Raw genomic sequence first — 20,446 nt, 5'->3', positions numbered from 1 at the left:
CTAGGTGGCCCAGCACAATGTGGCTTCTTTTCTTTCAATGAGCTCTTTCCACACTAATAGGGTCCAGGGTGATGTGGAGAACCATGTGCACAAAATTGGTGCACCACCCCCCACCCCTTTGTGGGCATGTCAGGTTAAATTCATATCAGCAGGAGGGTCACTGCCATGATTTTCAATAGCGCGAGATGAGGTGATGACTTCAGACAATGGCGCCACACTCTCCAGTTGGAGACACTTGCCTCACCAGTTGCAGTAGTTAATTAATATGCTAAAAATAGAACCCAGTGATACAAATCGCTGCCTGTTGTACAACAAAGACTGGGCATGTGTAGCTTTGATAGCCAAGTTTATGGTGCTTGTTATGGAGGGAAGTTAGTTTAGAGCTAGAGGCAATGTAAGACTTTCTGGATGCTGAGCTTTAGTCACTCCGGGCCTCTGGCCATTCGCTCGCTGTCTCATTTGCATTATGAATGACATTAAGGGAACTAACAAGGTTATTGGGCATAGAAGTGTTCTCATGTGACCCCACGTGGAAGCAGACCTACAGCAGTGCTAGTTGGCAGGGGCACTGTGGCTCTTTATTCAGCTTCCTAGGAAGACGGTTTCTGGGAGTAGATATAAAATCAGCCACGAGAAAACAGGCGTTTGGATAATGTGAAGGAGGCAAGGAAGTTCTGGGGGCAGGCTGGAGCTGTGTCCTTCTCTCAGCCCGTCAAGCCTGGGCGATGCTGAGCGTTGGGTGCGGGATGCAGGAGCTCACTCTTCCGTGGGTCCTCCCCACCAGCCACTCGGGGCTGGGTGAAGCTGATCTGTGGGGACTCAGTGATCAGATATGAGGGTGTGGGTCCATCCGGGCTTCCGAGTGGGTCCATTTTTCCCTGCTGCTGGCTCAAATGAGGGGTGGGAGCGGGTAGGTTTTCGTTCTCACCCACTGCATTGTAGCTTCCACAGGGACTGTCCAAACGCCAGCAGAGTTTGAGAGGTTTCACATCATCTTTTTACTACGTCTTCCTTGAAACTCGGGACAAAGAGGAGTAAATTATGTAAAGTCCATTGCCATCCGTAGTGCCCGTGCATAACTAGGAGATGATTTGGTAAGTCCGAAGATGGAATGCGGGAGTCGCATCCCAACCAAGTGCAGCCTCATTCATGCCAATGCAAGCACATGGGGTTTGCAAACCCAAGCAAATGCAGTGTGCACAAGAGGAGAAACAGTCCCATGGAGATTTTGGGGTAGTAGTCTTTTTTAATTTATCCCTTTTCTAAAGAAATTAATGCAATTGCTGATGAATTTCTCTATGTAGATGAGAGCAGATTTTGGGGATGCTAGGCCTCTTCATAAATGTTTGAACGTTCTTAAATATTACACACGTTTGTTGTTTCCTCTATGGACCAGGACAAGACTCTGGACATAAACACGTACAGCCTTTATAAAAACCTCTCTTTATCCGAGTTCTTTAACCATTCCTGCTTTTCGTATCGGACTTTGTAAACTGGTGGCCTGTCAATCACACTTTTTCCGTGGAGCCACTAGCTACCAGGTGAACCCACAGGAACGAGCTGCTACAGCAGTCACCCAGAGCCGAGGGCTGGGCACCCCCCCGCCCCCACCCCCCAGCAAAATAGCATAAAATGAGGACCGTTTCGAGGGCTTAAAATCCCTCTGTATTTATGGCCTGATGGCAAGTGCAACCACAGGCTGAGGCACTGGGTACAGGGCAGGCTTTGTGGGGAGTGCACGTGCCATGTATCAGGTAGCGTTATCTGTTTTCCCTGGTCATCCGTTTACAGGCTGGATGGGGCTAGCCCTTGCCTTGTGTGTGTAAATCCACATAAGGTAAACGTGGAAGTGATTTTGATAGTGGGAGCGCAATTCCTGTTACCTTGGCGTGTGCCAAGATCAGCATCGTCAGGGCTGTCCCCCACACTGATAAGTAGATAAGATCAGGGCCCTCCTACTGATGCACTCATTAGTGGGGGCAATATAACTTTATTTCCAAGATCATCAACTTTCCTATGTACAGTGGGTTCTTACTATTACAGTAGTGCATAATTATTATTTTTATAATAACGGCAGTCCATATTCATTGCTTCTGTCGGCGGCAACTTGCTACTTCAGAAGTGTTTGTCAGAGCGTGATGTCTGCTGGGCTCCCCTGGTAGGAAGGACAGTGGGCTTCAGCAGCATGCAATGGTGGGCATGCAGGTGGTCATCTCCCAGTGGCTTCGTGAGACAGGTAAACGCATGTCAGGGTTTCATAGAGTCATAGAATCATAGAACCGTAGAATGGTTTGGGTTGGAAGGGACCTTAAAGATCACCTAGTTCCAACCCCCCTGCCATGGGCAGAGACACCTCCCACCCAACCAGGCTGCTCAAAGCCCCATCCAGCCTGGCCTTGAACACTTCCAGGGGATGGGGCAGGAGGGCTTCAGCTCCTCCTTTTCTCTCCCCTCCTCTAACATTTCCTCTCCGGTCCGTCTAGATGACCATTATGACCTGAGTCCCATTCTTACCTGGCTGCTTCATTCCTCATGGGTCCCAGGGACATATTCCATGCCGGAGAAGAACATACCGTCTCCACAGCTGTTGCAGTATCTGCCAGCTCAGAGTCTGGGAGGCCGAGAACAACTCTTCATGTGTGTAAAACTTGAGTGGTTACGCAGGCATCAAGAGGGTTACAGAATTTGTGCTAGCTGAAGAGAGAAGGCTTGGGATCTGCCCGTAACAGAAGGGCAGTTTTCTGTAACAATCTGTTTCTACAAAAAGGCTGAATATATTGATGGCGGTTTATTTCATATTAAATATTACTTGAGTTGCCTCTTCCTGCTCCTTCAGTCCCCCCGACTGAAAACTGGTAGAGATGGGTTTGTTAATGAGTTATTGTTGAACCAAACAACTTGCAAACTAAGTTTAATTTTAGGGAGCTATCGGTAACCAAGAAAATCTCCTTGAAATGGTATTTAGTAAGACATGCCAATAAGCCAGTGCTGATGGCAGTATCATAAACCATAAAGTGGCCTTATAAAGGTCACAAGAACATTTGGTTTTATTTTCATTTCTCTCCTGATCTCTGCAGATATGTGAGAGGAAGTTTTTAAATGTATTTTGAACTTGTTTATTAAGAAATAGTAGTAATGACAAATGTGATCTTTGTTTTTTCTTTGATTATGTAGCTGTGGGCTGTAAGTGTTCTTGCTTCCTAATTGCAAAGGTGATAAAGATGAATTGTTAATTAAAATCTCTTTCCCAGACAGGTCTTTAAATGCTCGCGTTAATTAAGTCTTTAAACATTGACGTGACTAAAAATCTCAGTTTGGTCCTTTGTGATACCGTGTTCCAGTTAGTTTTCCAGTTACACAGAGAGCTCTAATGTGACTGAGACCCAAATTTCTGACATAAATTACAGAAGGCCTCCTTCTTCTCTTTCCTTTTCTTTAAAACTAAGGAAAGACTATTAAAAATTGTCCAGGTTTACTTTATGCATCAGTGAAAATAAAAGACCGAACCACATTTCCATTTTAATTTGCAGATCTGTTACCCTTCCTTTGACTGCTTGTGATGAGCAGTGTGACTAATGAGCTCTGCTGGACCAAAAAGAGTGGCACTTTTCCCTTTCTTCTACTTCCCTGTTTTTTATTCTTGGGTGTGGTTTTTTTTATGTTGCCTGCCTCTGATGTTTTGCAGCTTTTCTGGTCTGGACTTGGACTAATTCCGAGATCTGTTCTTGCAGATTTTAACTTTGCCCTGTACCCGCCGTCAATGATAGCAACTGGAAGTGTGGGAGCAGCCATCTGTGGCCTTCAGCTCAATGACGGGGACAGGTTCACGGACCTCCTGGCCAAGATCACAAACATAGATGTGGTGAGTGTCCCGCATTCCTCTTTTCCTTTCACCTCTGAGGGTGCAGTGGAGAGCCGCGCTATCAAGCCCAGCTTTATCCTGAAAGCCCAGTGGAGCAAAGTGGGGGGAAGCTCCCGGAGCAAGTGGGTTGCAGCTGTGGAGATGGCACCTTGCTTGCAGTGCTTTGGATGTCCAAAGATCCTTGGCCTCCCCTGGGATCAATTTTCATTCACGCCTTGTTCAGCAGCTTGGTGGGGAGAGCCTGCTCTGCCTTCTGTGGCTGATGGTCAGGCTTGTTATAGGGGGGAGCCACCTTGGGTGCTGCCCCGGGGCGACGGGGCGAGCAGGGAGACAGCATCCCCTGGGGTGTAAGGTAAACCAGTATGTGCACTGGTCCTGTGTTCACAACCTTGAAACTGCTCTTGGGGTCCTCATTGAGGTGTCATTTAAAAATCCTTCACTTGGAGGAAGTGAGTAATGAGCTAATCCCCCGGCACTGGCACAATGTGAGGCAGGCGTAACCCTGGCTGTTTGGGTTTTCACTAAGCTCATCCCACCAAGGGCATTTCTTGGCTTCTCAGACAGTCCTGTCGGCCGTAGGAGCGGTGAATCCGATGGCAGTTCAGTGGGGCTCAAGCTCACTCAAAAGCGAGTTTGCTGATCGGGGGTTGGCTTCCAGTGGGGACATCAGAAAAACCCAAACCTGGCAGCTGTGCTCGGCAGTCTCAGCAGAAAGCTGGGAGGGCTGAAAGGAGCACTCAGGGTGCCTTCCCCCAGGGCTGGTGCCTCTCCCGCTGCATCCCTGTGCCGGTGGGACGCTGCGGGGAGAGCTTACGCTCCTGCAAATCCAAACTGCTTGGTCTGTGGTTAAACAGGAGTTTCATCTCTTGTGAAGCTGACGTGTTCTGCCATGATGAAATCCACTCAAAAGGAAAGAAAATGAGTGAGGCTTTCTGAAATGCAGGCCACTAATAAGCTCATGTTTGGTTTTTTTTTTTTACCATAAAAGTATCAGTTTCCAGTGCATCATCCTTAACGTGTGCTAACTATATAAATCCTTTTATTGCTTTTGCTTCGCACAGTAAATATACACCGCGCATAAGGTCTGTGATAACATTGTCAAAAGAAGGTTTGTTTTTTCCAACAAATGTTCTACGTTTTGGTTAAAAAGGAATAGTCCAGTTCAACAAAAAGGAAAGAATTTAGCTATTTCTTTTTTTCTTTCAGTCATATTGGTCCTAATTTTCAAGTGCAGTTCTGGGGCTTCCCATTTCTTTTTTATTGGAACTGAGTTTTGCACAGAAAAAGGAACATTTCCAATTCTGAATGCTTATAATGTAAATCAAGCAGCTGCAGAAATTTAACATACATTTATTTAGCATAGATGAAAATTTTACACAGGTAGTTGCTCTTCCGTGTCTGTTTTTATAAGTGTGGAGAAACAGTGGTGATGCATTACAGTAAGCAGCAAGAACGTGCAAGAAGAATAATCCTATATAACAAGTCAGGCTGCATGGCCTGGTGCAGGTATTGCACAAAGCTTATTTGTGCAGTTGTTACATTTAGACTGGGTAAAGCCATTAAGTTTACTTCATTTATGCGGATAATAAGAATTATCCATTACTGGTGCTGATATTGGCTGAATGAAATTTTCTCCTTGGATGTTTGTCTGACTGGATGTAACATGATGAGTTTTGGATGCTGCTTCCAGCAAAACATCTGGGAGGACTCTTAAGACAAGTGGGCAGATGTGAGAGGGACGTTAGAAACCAGGTGGAGGATTTAGGGAGAGACTAACGGCTTGTCAGCAAAGGTGCTGTCTTCAGCCAAGGCTGTCCACAGAATTAGGAAAAGGGTGCTAGCCACTAAAAGCTTCTTGTCTAACTCCATGTCTTAACTTCCATGGGGTGTCTGAAAGTTTGGTGCCCCACCGCTACAATTTTCCTTGTTATACGATGATGCAAGATGAAGGTGCTCCTGCTTCGCTGCTGATGATTTTCATGCTTGTTTTTGCTCATGCCTGCCCACACAACTGTTCATATCCTTGTGTTTCGAACCCATCCTGGAACTGATCCAGCTTAAAGAAGGGGGAAGGACCACTTGTTGTGGTTTCAGAGTTGGGGGGTCAGGGGAGCGTGTTTGGTTTCTAAGTCGGGTCAGTTCGCTGATAGATGTCCAAGGACAGCCTCACAAACAGCTGAGAGAGCTGTGCACGGTGGCATAGGGCAGGACCACAGGGGGAGATGGGGATGAGAAGGGTATCTGTAACCATCATTGTCTGGGAATTTCTTGTACTACAGCTATAGAAATTGCAGCCCACTGGACTGACTTGGTAGTCGGCAGGACAAGGATAACGATGAGAGCAAGGGAACGACAGTGTGGAGTATGGAATGGGAACACAAATGAGAATGGGAACGATGCAGTCTTTCCATCAGTAGACCATGTTCCCCATGTTGGTGAGCTCCAGACAAACTTCTGATACTGTTTCCACAGTATTTTAGCACTTGTCAGAAGGATAATGCGAAGGTATCCCATGCTGCTGTATTTGAGGGGTTTGGTAGGTTTTGATCAATCATGAAGTACCTGGGTTCTGTCTTTCTGGAGATGCCAGAGGGTTTTCAGGGTAGTTCTTCATCTTCTCTAAGAGTTTCCCTGTGCAGTCACAAGGGTCTTATCCCTCCTTGCTCTCTTTTGGCATGGGCAGGTTTGCATTGCGGTGACAGCATGGTGCTGACAATACTCAGCTCTTAGGTGAGGGCAAGTGAGCTCAACACGTGAGCCACAAGGGTTATGTCATTGGGACCTTGCAAGATACTTAGCCTCAATTCCCTGGTCACAGGGAAGACCATTTCCCTCCTTCACCTATCATTTTTGCTAGCAAAGAGATTTTGAGCATCCTTTCCTGATGCGGTCCTTGCCACAGTAATCTGTTCCTTGGCCAGCTTCATGCATGGGGCCATGTTCAGAAGATCTCACAAAGCTAGATGCAGCTGCTCGCTTGCATAGATGCTCCTTACGGGGGAAATCACACCCACGTGTTTTCCTACTGCATCTCTCCATGTGTTTGTTGCTGGTTGCTGGCGAGTGCTTTGCTGCTTCAGCTGTGAAGCCCTGCTTGAATCAGGATCCCAGCTGACTCTTCCCATGCTCGGTTCACGTACCGGGGATGTTGGTAAAGGCTTGTCAAGGCCAGGCTTGATGAGGCTCTGAGCAATCTGATCTAGTTAAAGATGTCCCTGCTTACTGCAGGGGGGTTGGACTAGGTGACCTTTAAAGGTTCCTTCCAAGCGAACGCATTCTATGATTCTATGGCAGAAGAAAAGTCACAGTAGGGTGTCTTTCCGGTGGAATTTTCTTTCTCCTTGGTCTGGTAGAGCCCATGTTAATTGACTTCCTCTCTTGGGAGTTTTTTCTCGGTTCTCTTGATTTGATATTTATTGATACACACTTAAAGCTCATGTTCTTTATTATAGGAGATACTTGAAGCTTTCCCAGGCATCTCAGCACTCCTTAGTATGAGGCCTTTTCGCAGCATCTTGCAGATTGGACAAACTTTATCTCTCGTGCTGAATGTTTCTGTCCCGATTGTTTTATTCTGAGGGAAAATACGTGCCAAAACAGCTTAGTAGTTCTTGAGTGGTTAGAAGAAAAAAAGGTGGGTTTTGCATTGAAAATTTCTTTGCGCCTTTTCTTTGAAATTTAGCAGATTTTTTTTTGTCAGAAATCTGCTTTTTGCCATCCTGGTGAAAATCTTACCAAATTTGGCTGACCATATATGCCTCTGGGAAAAAAAAAAACCAAAAACAAAACCAAAAATCACTCTTCCCAAATAACAAAGAACTCTTAACATTTTACTGGTGACATCCTCTCCAAGAGTCTGTCGGCACTGGGTAGAGACAAGCTGTCTTCCCTTTGCTCCTGGTCTCAGCCCACCACAGCACAGACCGCTCAGGAGAGAGTCTCACAACCCCCGACGCCGGGCATGCTTGGGACAAAAGGTGCTTCTGGATAATTTAATCACTAAAAAATTTTAAGTCTTTGCAGAGGTTAGAGGTGCTTTCATTTTTTCAAGATGTTCCTGTTGTTGTGACAGAGGTGGCTGTAACTAAAAAGTCTGTCTTCTGCAAGCTTTGAAGTCTCAGCCCAACCAAAGGTGGCCATAATTTTTAACTTGGGCAAAATAATGTATTTTTCATTAGCCAGCTGTTTGGAAACAGGAGAAATATTTTGGTAGATGCTTTCCCTGTGACTTGTGGGTTGGAGCCAGGGCCCAGGACTGGAAAATTTCATCTCACATGTTAAAGCTTGAGAGAGAGATAAGCAACTGAAAAGAAGGTCTCAGAGAAGTATCAGGCAGTCTTAGCAATAGGTACTAATACCAGCCTCATCTGTAAAATGTATTGTTGGAAAAAATGTACTGGCTGGATTGTGTAAGAGTTAGCCCAAGGCTGTGTTCATGAAGAGTAAAGACTATTGTAACATATTTTACGCTGGGACTTAATTGAAGTTGAATGAACAGCTTCAGTTCTCTCACTTCCTAATTTCTGATGCCTGAGAGCTCTTCCTGCAGCAACACAATTAATTCATCATCACTGTGTGAATGATTTTGTTTTCAAAGGGGAGGTTGGGGAAGAGGACGAAACGAGAGCTCCTAGGCTTCAGGAGCATCGTGCGGTGGAAAAGGAGGGAATTCACAGAAATTACCGCTCTGCAGAGAGAAAACTTTTTGTCCCCGCTCCGTGCCTCCTGGTAGCCCACAGGAAACAGCATAGAGATGAGGTCCAGAGGGTCCTGGGGTGCTTCTGTGTCTTTTTTTTTTTAGGAGCGCATGATTGCTTAGCATGGAAAGAAATGATGGGACTTTCTCATTGGCTTTCCAAAAAATGTCACCGTCTGAGGTGAAGCATGAAAAATTTCAGCTTCAGAGATACAAGGGTATTAAAATAGAGAATGATAATGAAATCCTGATGCAGCTTAACTGCAATGAGCTCTTCTGAACTTTTACTGTTTTATAATGATAATTTGAGGGTGCTATCTGTTTGCTAGGAAATAGCAGCATAAACCAAGAGGCTGAAGTCAGTGGAGTTATTTTAGATTTACAGTGGTGTAACTGAGACTAGAGTTTGGCATTTAGTGCTATAATGTTTTTAATGGATGTTTCATTAAGAATGAGACCAAAAATATGTTATTAGTAAACAGCATTTAATTTAGAACCCAGCTGTTGGGTAAGCAGACAACCAACACACGAGTGTTTCTTTCAAAAACACATTGGTGTCAGCTCTCCTTGTGTGAATCCATAGCAGCGCTCCAGACTTCAGACAAGATGATGGTACAAGGCATCCTGCCAGTGTCATTCTAGGCATAACAGTTATTTTTGATAAATAGCTGCCCTGGGCCGTTTGGTGAAGGTTGAATCGCAGTCTGAAGAGACAGTGACAACGCGGCCGTGCAAACCTCGGTTTCATTACTCCTTCCACCTACCAAAATAAACACCAGGGAGCTACTCTTGGAGAATTGGAGAAGCTCAGCAGCCTTATGGGTAGTGAAAGTCACTCTGCGTGGTATTTCTGAATTGCCTTTTCTGTCCGTTATTGTCCCAAAGAGTCGTCAAGAGCTAGTCCCACACAGCTTCACAGAGCTCTGCAGGATGGGGACGTCCAAGCCGTTTTGCTGCCGGAGGGTGGGAATATATCCTTTGCCGTTTCTTGAAGAGGAGAGGAGAGGCTGGTGTGCAAAGAGTTAACAGACCTACTCACAGGAAGCGCGCCGAGCTCTCTGTGCATCTCTTGGTGGGTCATTGCAATGGAAAAATAAACAGCTCGGGAAGTCAGGAATTTCCACAGCATCCCAGACCAGCACTCCAGTGTGCGCAGTATCCTGTCCCCGGTGGAGCCAGATGCTTCAGAGGAGGATGCGAACATCCCCGCCGTGTACAATTACGGGATGTGAGGAAGGATAGCTGAACAAGTAGGGCACATTTTAAGACCTTGCGGTCCATATTCTGCTTTGCCACAGACCTGTCTGGGGCAAATCTATCTCCTCACTTCCTGGAGGAGCAGCCGTCAGCTCAGTGTGTCAGCTCGCTGGCCCTGCATCTGGAAACCGTCTCTCTGGCCATGCCTGGGAGCCTTCTCACAGATCATGTGGGACGTGCATGCCCTGGCCTGGCTACTGCTTGCATCTCCCTTGAGTCTGTCCTGAGCCCTTCCATTCCCTGGTACCCCGGATCTTCTTGTGGAGGAGAAATACATTAAGGTTTCTGAGGAGCTCAAGAAACTACTGCAGGTGTGGGTAGGTGAGGTCTTTACCTGTTACAAAGCACCTTGGGCCAGAATTTTGTAGGCTATATTCAGTGAGAATTGGGCACGCAATTAAGTTTTAAAGGTAACCCTACTCTGAGCAGAAGGTTGTGTTAGGTGACCTCCAGAGGTCCCTTCCAACCTCTTTCTATGAGGCTGAGTGCACTGAAACATAGAAATGATTATCCCGTATTAAAAATGTGTTCAGGCTTACATCATTGGCAAAAGCTAGCAAGGTTAGATCCCAAATTAAGCTGGTTAATAGCTGTTTGTGTAATGAACTCTGCAGCACCGTAGCCACCAGAAGGGCTAGCCAGGTTCACTCTGCGCGGTAGTGAGGATTGTATGTGCACGTAAGGAGAATCTTCTTCCTAGAGCCCAGCTCTCACGGTTGCATCCGGATGACAAAAGGATTTGTCTTCCCCAGCATCAGCATCAGGTAAAAGGTTTTCAGGCAGAGCTGACATGTAGGTCTGTACGTGGGCACAAGTCCTTTTTAAAAGTCTGTTCCCAGATGGGAACTGTTGTGTATTGAGTTGTTTTGAAAATCCAAAGCATATTTAAGGGCCTGAGGTAGAAAGAAAAAAAGGAACCATGCTTTTCTTAAAGTCTTGTCGAAACAGTTGGCTGTGGGCCCTTGAAAATGTGGAGTCGGGCTGTTTTGAAGACTGGATCCATAATAAATGGCATTTAAAATATCTCCACCTAAATGTGCTACATGTGTCAGTGCTGCGATTTTTTTTTTTTCCCCCCAAGGTCTGAAAAGCCCCTTCATAAAGATCCCTGCAAATTTCTGCACAGAAACAACGTTCAGAACCACCACACTGAAGAATTCAGTTTCTGTTGAGCCGCAGTATAAAATCATGGAATTCTATCTTGAATGGATAGCATTTGAACATTGTCCCTACAGCACATACACCATTTATCCCCTCTTTTGTAGTGCTTAGGGCCTGTGGTTTTGGAACCGAGTAACAGGACTTGCTGTATCTTATCCTGCCTTATTTGTTGCAGACCACATTTTGTATGCAAGGAAACAACAGACAAAATAGCCTCCAAAAGAAAGGAAGAATGAGATAGTTTCCTAAGTTGTCTTTGCCTGAGTTGGCAGCTGCTCCGCTTCATTCAGCTTTTTGTTCCCCAGTGAGTGCTGTGCGTGTGTAGCAACAATGGGGTGATGCAGTTACACCGCGGGCTCATGGCGGAGTTCCGTCAGATCCATTCATAAATACAGCCTCGGCCAGCACGCGGAGGAAGCCAGGCCCCCCGAGGCACCGGCTCCGCAGCCCCAGCATCGCCGCCGGAGGAGCTCACGGGCTGGCCGTAGATAGTCCAGTCCGAGCCTTGCCCCCGATCTCCGGCGGGGGATCCTTGCTTAGCTCATCCAGCTTTCTAGAACGTAGCCGGGTTGTTGCAGCTTTTTTTTTTAAATCCCCTTTTTCAGTTAACGCTGGTGGCATTTTTTTACGGCAAGGTAAGTTCACAGCTTTTCACATTTGCAAAGTATACCTGTTAGAGAGAGGTGATCAACTTGAAATCCCAAGTCATGTTAAAGCAGGGAGTAGAATTTCGAGCATGGCATCTGGCCCTGGATTGCCCTGCCAGCGTTTTGGCTTTACTGTCACTTTTTCCAGCTCTGAAAACATTGTTCTCTCCTGTTGCTATGAGAAATACCCACATGAGCAACAGGAAACCAACAGACTGACTGTTGAAGCAAACAGTGGAACTGAATCTAGAAAGTACACTGTTGAAAGTGCTGAAAAGACCGAAAAATTGCAGAGAAAAACATGCCATCTTTCAGATGCTTAATGTTAGTCATCTTATATATTGCATTATTACGATATTGTAGCAATAGTAAGTGGAGAAATTCTGGCATAGATAAGATTTTAATTTGTTTTTTTAAAGCGAGACGTCCTTTGGAACAGCAAATTACTATTTTCTGTACTTGCAGATAGAAAAACAGAGACATAGACACTTATCTGTAATTGATGCTCTCTGTTACAGTAGCAAAAATAGACACATTTAAGAGGGAAAATATTTCTGTTTTTAAACTGTGTCCATTAGATGTGAGATCACTGAGATACAGTAAATGTAGTAAATGGGCATGATATTCCCACAGCAGCTTTTCAGGCTCTTGTTTTGGAGAACGTCGGCAAGCTAAAGGCCAGCGCTCGGCACACGAAGGCCCCGCTTTGGGAAGGAATCCCTGTTTATGTCAACAATGAAGCATGTGCTTTGGAGAGGTTTGAATTGGGGCTTAAATGTGAACCAGCGGAGGAATCCAGCCGTCTTTTGTGTTTAGGAGTGCAGATGACACGTTCCACGCTGGAATTTATGTAAATCCTGACTCTTTAATGCATGTGTGATTGCTGCTTTCTTAGATTATCCAAGCAATGCATACATGATCGGTGAGCGGTATTGTCACTTCACATATCTCCAGCATCCTTCCCATTTATGATACCAGGTCCTGCACCTAAAAACAGTCCTGGTTTTCTGGTTTCCCTTTTGCAATTAGTTTTAAGAAAGAGGAAGAGATCGGGGGCGTTAACAGTTATTTGTGAAGTAATTTTGTGAAGTAATTAATCTATATGTGGAAAACCAACCACCCTTGAACACAAAAATGCCAGAAGGCTTTTGCAGCGTTCCCAGCTTTGGGACTTTGAGCGCTCAGCGAAGAAACCCAGGGTTTAGATCCAGGCTCCTAAGTCTGGTCAGGAAATGCAGGAGCAGCAAGAAGTATCCGGTAGAGTTATAGCTCGGTGTTTTGCATCATTTGTATGCATATGTTATGTGTAACAACAGCTGTACTGTTATTCTGCTGCTGCTGGTTGTAAAGGAGAGTAGGGTTGCAGTTTGGCTTTTGAAAGCCCTTGAGAAATGTCCCACTCGGTCACTGAGCGGGATTGTCCTCAGCAGTGGCGTTGCAGAGGATTTCATGGCTGCGCCATGCCCTTGGCCTGAGCTGGGCGCAGCTCGGGCTGTGGTGGGAGGGCAGGCGTGCCCATCCCTGCCCACCTCCGCCGGGTTACCACGCTCTGCTCTTGGCAGCTGGATGTCCACGCGTCCCAGCTAGGGGCTTGGGGATGGTGTCGCCTTGTCTTCAGTCGTTTCTCACTGCTCTGGTCAAAGCTGTTCAGCTGGATCAGGCTTTGGCTGGTGCCGACCTTTAGGTGTTCTGTGGTTGCTGATGCACAGCACCTCACCAGAAAGCTGAGATCTTGTCAATGGTTAAGCGGTATTTAAATTTAACAGAATTAAAATGGAACTTTGTTAAGCAGTAGTTTTGCAGTCCTTGATTTCTTCCTTAAATGCCACCATAATGCATTTTCTCTGGGTATTGGTATTCCCGAATGAGTGGCATCTTGGATGGGCAAAAGCTGGGCAACTGCAAGGCTCAGACCAGTTTCCATGTACCCGTTAGGAAGCTCGCTAGGCTAAGCTTTCTTATTTCTTCTCGAAGGCAAGACCAAAACTGAGATGCAAAAGGGGAATCTAAAAATCACGATACAAAAAGCGCTATGCCCTGAGGCACCGTGGAAGAGACCAGAGCTAAATTCATCACTTCTGCAGGGCATGCCTCCCTGCCTGCCGGCGTCAGGGAGCGGCGAAGCCGTGGTGGTTGCTGGCACAAGGACCACACGGTCCATCAGTCCTGGGTGTTACCTGACCAGTGTGGATCCAGTGTGGATCGCTTCTCGGCCCTGCCTGGCTGTGAAATTAATTCTGGTGCTTTAAATCTGTTTTAGAGCGGTTGTCATCGTGGGAGTAGGTGCAATCAGTAGGCAGACAAAGTCCCCTTATGGTCACAGAAGCTCTGAATTGATTCAAAGTGGAGACAGGGAGAAACGATGCATGGCTGAAATAGTTTACGTTCTTGTGATAGCCCTCCACTATCAGCGTTTGACAGGAGTGATCTTTTCCTTTATGGAAAAGGTGGTGAACTGCTACTCGGTTGCTGCGGGATCTGATGCAGAGACCGTTGTCATCAGAAAGGTACCATCTATCAGCTTCAGTTTGGATGGGGTGCCAAGGAAGACTTGAAAATGGCTAGATAAATTCTATGGCAGAAACCCAAGCCCAGTTAGTAATAACACCTATAAAATGTTTTTTTTGATACTCTCCCCCCCCGCCTTTTTGTCCCTCCCCCCCCCCTTTTTTTTTTTTTTGATTTATCAGTCCAGTCATGATCTTGGAAGATGGAGAGGATGTCTTGCACCTGTTTAACTCAGTAAAGCTCGGGCAACAGGCTGCGTGGGTTACGATGAGGTAGTCCTGGAGCTCGGAGCAGTCAGGACTGAAAATCCCAGTAATGAGCAGCGCAAAGCGAGAGCCTGTTGGTTGAGTTGAGCGGGATGCCTCCCCTAATAGCTTGCCAATGCGCTATAAACATCGGTTTAAAACTGGAAGCTGGGGGGCAGTATAGGGCATATATATTACAGAGGTGTTGAAAAGTTCAAGAAAATAAACTACATATAATATTCTGCAGGATCTTTCCTAGTGCTTGTGCTTACCTTCAAGATTATAATGAATGGAAATAGAAATCCTCAATCATTATTGGCTCGAATAAGTAGATCCTGCTGCCATAGCACTGCTGATTCCTCCTTCCAGTCATTTTCACTGCCAGCATTTCCATCAAAGCCACGAGAATACTCCTCATCGGACATAGAAAAGCATTTCTTTTCCTTCGAATGCATTTCAAGTGTGCTAGTAAAATCACCCAGGGATGAAAAAGGTTCAGAAAAAAAAAAAAGAAACCCAAAAGTTAATTGCCTTTTTAGTTCTGTACATGCTGAAGTAAAAATAAAACTATGGAATGGAAAGTACCTGAACTATTTTAATCATTAAAACTACTAGACCGTATAGAAGAATGGGGAAGTTGATCCATGTGACACATACTTAAAAACTTTTTTATAAAATCAACACAGGCAACACTACAATATTCTGAAGGAATAGCCCGGTCACTGTATTGCAAAATCTAGGCCCATGACTTCAGCATATTGTAGTGTTCTTTCAAAGAAGATGTGCTGAAAATAGTGCAGTTCATATTTTTTTCCCTTTATATGTTTTTTAAAGCTTTAGTTTTCTCTTGTCAGTGCTATCCGGAGCTTGCAAAACGAAACTCCACCAGTAAAACATGTAAACATGCAGCAAATCCACATGAAACTTGGAGAAGTTAAAAACACTGCGTCATGGGAAGGCCGGGCTGTTTGTCCTGATAGGTTTTTTGTATTTTTTATATTGTGTCACAAACTTTGGATTGACAGAAAGTTCCAGTAAAGCAAGCAGAAGTGGTAGCCCCGTCTATAAAATAAGCCACTTGCTGTCTCACACTGTGACAATTGGGCTGGTGAGATACTCATAATAAACTCTTTTTTTATTTTCCTTTCACCTGTGAGGTTACCACCCAGCTGGTGTACTTCGCACGTCTTAAAGTGGACCGAGACAGTGGTTCAAGTGCACAGCATATGTGATTTTAGGAGTTTTCATGTCATAGAGTGTGAGCACGGCGCATTGGCCAGGTGTATACTACCTCCGCCAGTTCCAGTTTATTAAGAAAGCCGTTGACAGGTTTAGTGGGCATCTCATCCGGCGTGAAGCGCGTTGCTCAAATCTGCCTGCAGCATTCTGACGTTGTGCCCTGCCGCGTGTCGTCTGTTGCCCCGCAGCTACCGCCGCGGTAAGAACCCGTCATGCAACCCGAACACCTCGGCAGAAAGCGGTGCCGCCGGCCTGTGCCTGGTCTTCAGCCAAGGAGGATGGCTGGCTGATGGGGTAGTGCATGGAGCCAGGATTAACAAACGCGCAGCCGCAACCCTCGGGTGGACGAATTTGTTAATTCCATCATCGGTATTGGAGAGTTTGGGCTGCATTGGCTGGTGTGTTCCAGATGGTTTTGCTGCATAATTGAGGTTCCCTCATGAACCTGGCGGTGGGGTTTCTTTTTTTTTTTTTCCCCCCTTACTACTAGATTTTGATTGTAGAACTTGACAACCTGCAAAGTAAAGGTTTCACCATTTTTGGTTGGTGCTGACCAGGCAGTTTCAGCTCCTCAATGGATGCTTCATAGACAACGCTAATTAAACAGAATGTGTTACTCAGACTAATAAAAAACTGAGTTTTAGTATGCAAATAGCAACACTTTTTTGGGCAGCTATTCCGTGCTGAATGCAACGTGCTGGTCATTTCACCATAGTGTTCTTTATTTTAAAGAATTCAGTGGTACATTATTTTAAGTTCAAAACGTAAGTGTAGACCAGAGCTAACATGTGACAGAAAAAATAAATCAGTGGCCTGTGGGTTCCCGCCTGAAATAAAGTCTATGCAAACTGACGATTCCAGTCTGGGCACCTTCATTGGTTTTATGTACAAAGTGAAGACGGCAGAAATGACCCATTGCTCTATAGGATTACCTAGAGATTTTCGCCTCTTCATACATTAAATGAAGCATCGTACTGACCATCAGAAGTTTTTATAACAGTGTAAATGATCACATATATATAAGGCTATTCAGAAACAGACGAAGTTGGCTCCAGATGCTCAGGCCTTATGTTCCGCATGTCACCACCCTTCCTTCCCCAAGCCTGGCTGCAAGGAAGTTGCCTCATTAAGCCCTCCAGTCTGAAGCTGCTTTTAAAAAATCTGGCTTATTTTCAGAAGGACATACTATTTTGAAATTGAGCAGAAGAGATTAAAAAAAGACAGGCTTCTTATACCAAAAAAAAAACCCCAACAACCAACCAAGTGCATTATGAGTGTATTCTGTTACAAGACCCTCCAAACTGCTCTTCCATTTGAAAATGCCGTGACCCTTGAAGTGACTTGTTGCCATTGCCCTCTCACAAACAGGTGAATGCTTGCAGTGGACCTAAAACCCGCTTAAGCTAATAACAGGGGATTTTCTTTATCTGAGTTTCTGATAGCTTTTGCCAGGTTGGTACGTCGGAAGAAAGGCCGGGGAATTTGTCCAGCTCCCATTGTTAAACAACCAATTCCCGTATTAGGAAATCACTAAGCCCCCAATAATACAAGTGCAAGCCCCAGCTATATAAAACGTTTACCTGGTTAAATGAAAGTACATATTCTTAACTTTAAAAAAATGAGCTTTGGCAGCAGCAGCAGGAAGGTGGCAACAGAGAGAGAAGCCCTTCTCCTTACCTTTTGCTAAAAGGAAAGGAAGAGCCCCATGAGGTGAGGCATGCTGAAATCTTGCTTACCTGTCCTGGATGTCCTCACCAGAGAATCCACTATGCTCACATTTTATTGCGTCTTCAAAGGCATTTGCCTCGGTCTCTTGCTTCCGAGGCTTCCTCCTCTGGGCCGAGCAAGCTGGGACACTAAATCTTCCCTTCTCTCCAGGAGCGGGACTCCAGCAGACAGCAGCCCCCAGCCGATGGGAGCGCAGGCGGGTACATACATACCATTTTCCCTATAACCTGGTTTCCAGAGGAGGGAAACGTGGGTGCCTGGGCTGGCAGGGAACTGCCGTGCGCCCCTGCAGGGACCCTGCTGTGCTCGGCTGGGCTTAGGTACAGGCAGGGAGGGCCGTTGCCTTCCTCTGAAGCAGAGACCTCCTCCGTCATCAGGGCTCTGAATGAACACAAACCCCAGTTTTTTGAGCCATGCGTCTTGTCTAACCCTGGACTCTGTTTCTTGAGGATATCAAAAGGTATGTGACACCCCCCCACACACCTCCATGTGCCATGCCGAATTCTAATTATACCTAATCTTCTCAAAAAAATACAACAATAGGAAACTTGATTCAAGAGCTGGCTAATGTTGGTAAAATTACTTGCTTTCCTTAACCCTTTCCTTGGATGCAGCAGCACTTTTTTTTGCTGCGGTTTTTCCCCTTCCATAAAAAAGCCAGCCTGAGGCAGAGGGTAAAGCACAGGAAAGCTCAGCTCCGGCGACTAAGACTTGGGAAAGCCAGGTAACTTGACCACAGCTCCTTTTTCCAGGGCAGTCCCACAGTCCCCGGCTCTCAGGACACAAGGCAAGCACGGGGAAGGGTCGGTCTGGCCACCACAGGGCATGCGATGTTGCAGCAGAGTTTTTCTGTGTGGCCGTGCCCGGTCCTCTGTTTCACCGTGGTGTTACTCACCGTGCTGAGGGAGCAAACTCCCGGCTCGGGTTGCACACAGGTTGCCCAGATAACTCGGGAGATTTCGATAACATCTCACTCTGGCTTTAGCTGATGCGATCCACATCACTGTGAATATTTTTGTCCCTAGTAATAGCCAGCATCTCATCCAGTCCCTTTTTTTCCTGGGTCAGTTTGAAAAGCCATCCCTCACGGCCTGCCTTTGGCAGATGCAGCTTCAGAGAAAGGTTGTGATGCTTCATTATATTAAGCAGGACAGTTTCACAGCAAGGAGAGGACATGATTTGGCAGCTAGCAGCTGCTGGCTGGTAGCCAAGAAAAATGGGCGTTCGTGACCCACTGGAGCTAATTGCGCCCATCGCGAACGTAAATGTCGTCAGCGGAACAGATACTCTGCATTTGACGTGTTTTCCCGGTCTGGCTAGGATGACAAATTAAACCCGCATACATGAATATGGCAGACTCTCCCAGACAGCCTGGTATTTTGCAGAGAAAGTGGGGGGTGCCGGTGGGAACCCAGCTGCCCAGCGTTGCAGTCGCATCCCAAGCCTGGGTTCCTGGGCTGACACAAGCGCCCGTGGAACCCCATGGGGGGTCGGTGCCCAGCTCTGTTACTCAGCTCCCCTGCCTGGAAGTGGGAATGCTCATACCGGGGTCTCAGCGGCCCTGCCAGATGCTGCCAGGGCTCTAGTTAAAACACTCTGCTGTACCACTCTTCTACCACCAAAACCTGCGTTTCTCTACTGCCTGAAGTCTGAGAGAGACCCAGCCCTTGCGCAGACCCATGCTTCAGTGAGTTTGCAGTGTCAGTACCTTTTCCAGTGGTGTAGAAGGACTCCCCAGGGCTCCTTTTAGAAAAGGCCATTTATTGTAGCACCACCTGCCCACCTACGCAGTGTCGTATCGATACACTCACAATTGCAGCACGCTGCACATAATTGGCATTGTGTTTATACAGTCATGGCTTGGGGTTTATTTTTCAGTTTCTGCTATACCCAAGTGTTTGTCAATGTTTTCTCACACTTCATTATTATTTTTTTTAAATGACCATACTATTTGGTCTTGCAGTGTATTCTCAAGAATGTGGAACATCCGTGATATTTTAATGGTCGCCGTCTTCATCGCTGTGTCTGGCTTAAGTGTGGTGAATCCTTTGCATTTATTTTTTTATTTATACTTCCATGTTTATTGCGGTAAAACTGCTAAAATAATCCTGCTCTCAGAGCGAAGGTGTGGGAGCACACCCTACACCTCCTCCTCCTCCTCTGCTGCTGAAATCACTTTTCTCCGCTGGAATGAGCTCAGAGAACGAGAATGTGGCTGCGTGGTTGGGGCTGCGTTGTTCCTTCCCTTTGCGTGAATTTTCATAGATAAGGAGACCCTTCTTTTGCCTTTGCCTTGGGGACCCAAATGCGTGACTGATAAAAACTCAGCAACGAGCACTGTGCTTTTTCAGGGACCTCAGAACTTCTCTCTGGCTTTGGTTTATCATCAATTTGCTTGACGGTAAAACTGAAGGGCTTCTATCTGTGTAACCTTGGTATAGCCCATGTTGGTTATTTCGGGAGAAAAATGCAGCGTTTTAGTGGTGAAGACCCACCCAAGTCACTTAACCCTGCACTGCAGAACGCAAAAATTCATATACCCCACCCTTCCTTTTTTGCAACACTTGGGGTTCCTGCTCAAGAAGGCCACACAAATGAGCAAGGACAGGTGAAATATTAAGACTTGGAGAGTCTGATAAAGATGGCGTTAGCTGGCGTTAGCATTTCAACCCAGGAAGTTTGTACGCAGTGATGACTTGTGAGAATTCAAGGTTATTTTCTGTCATGGCAGACGCTCCTCGGGAATATCAGATTGATGCTCTTCCAACTTCCACTAGCTCAGTAAGGAAAAATACCCGTCTTATCTCCACTAACAGACCAATTTGCTTTCTGTCCTCCAGGACTGCCTTAAAGCTTGTCAAGAACAGATCGAGGCGGTGCTAGTAAACAGCCTTAGGCAAGTCCGGCGGCAGCAACAGCAAAGCAATCCTTCTAAGACGGTGGATGAACTGGACCAGGCCAGCACTCCCACAGATGTGAGAGATATCGACCTGTGAGGACATCGGCACAGAAAGTCACGCTTGCTCCCCCAGCCCTTTTATTTTTATTACTATTTTTAGAGTGAAATCTTTTTTTTTTTTAATCTGCTCCCACATAGAACGTA

At 46.0% G+C, this 20,446-nt stretch overlaps 1 protein-coding gene across 3 annotated transcripts in view; it reads left to right on the top strand.

Annotated features, from left to right (window-relative positions):
* CCND2 (cyclin D2) overlaps positions 1–20,446 on the top strand; it is a 39,136-nt gene that overhangs the window by 14,745 nt on the left and 3,945 nt on the right. The window contains exons 4-5 of one of the 3 annotated variants that reach the window (XM_074589362.1): positions 3,732–3,862; positions 20,184–20,446. The exon at positions 20,184–20,446 is cut by the window's right edge and continues 3,945 nt beyond it. In XM_074589362.1, the coding sequence (XP_074445463.1) occupies positions 3,732–3,862; positions 20,184–20,339 (287 nt within the window). In that variant the 3' untranslated portion in view covers positions 20,340–20,446. Of the gene's footprint in view, positions 1–3,731; positions 3,863–14,623; positions 16,468–20,183 lie in introns of those variants that run through there. The other 2 variants (XM_074589372.1, XM_074589380.1) reach the window with 2 other exon arrangements.

This window comes from Larus michahellis, chromosome 1 (assembly GCF_964199755.1).
Source record: "Larus michahellis chromosome 1, bLarMic1.1, whole genome shotgun sequence".
NCBI classification, from domain to species: Eukaryota; Metazoa; Chordata; class Aves; order Charadriiformes; family Laridae; genus Larus; species Larus michahellis.
This window is presented reverse-complemented; position numbering and strand designations above follow the sequence as displayed.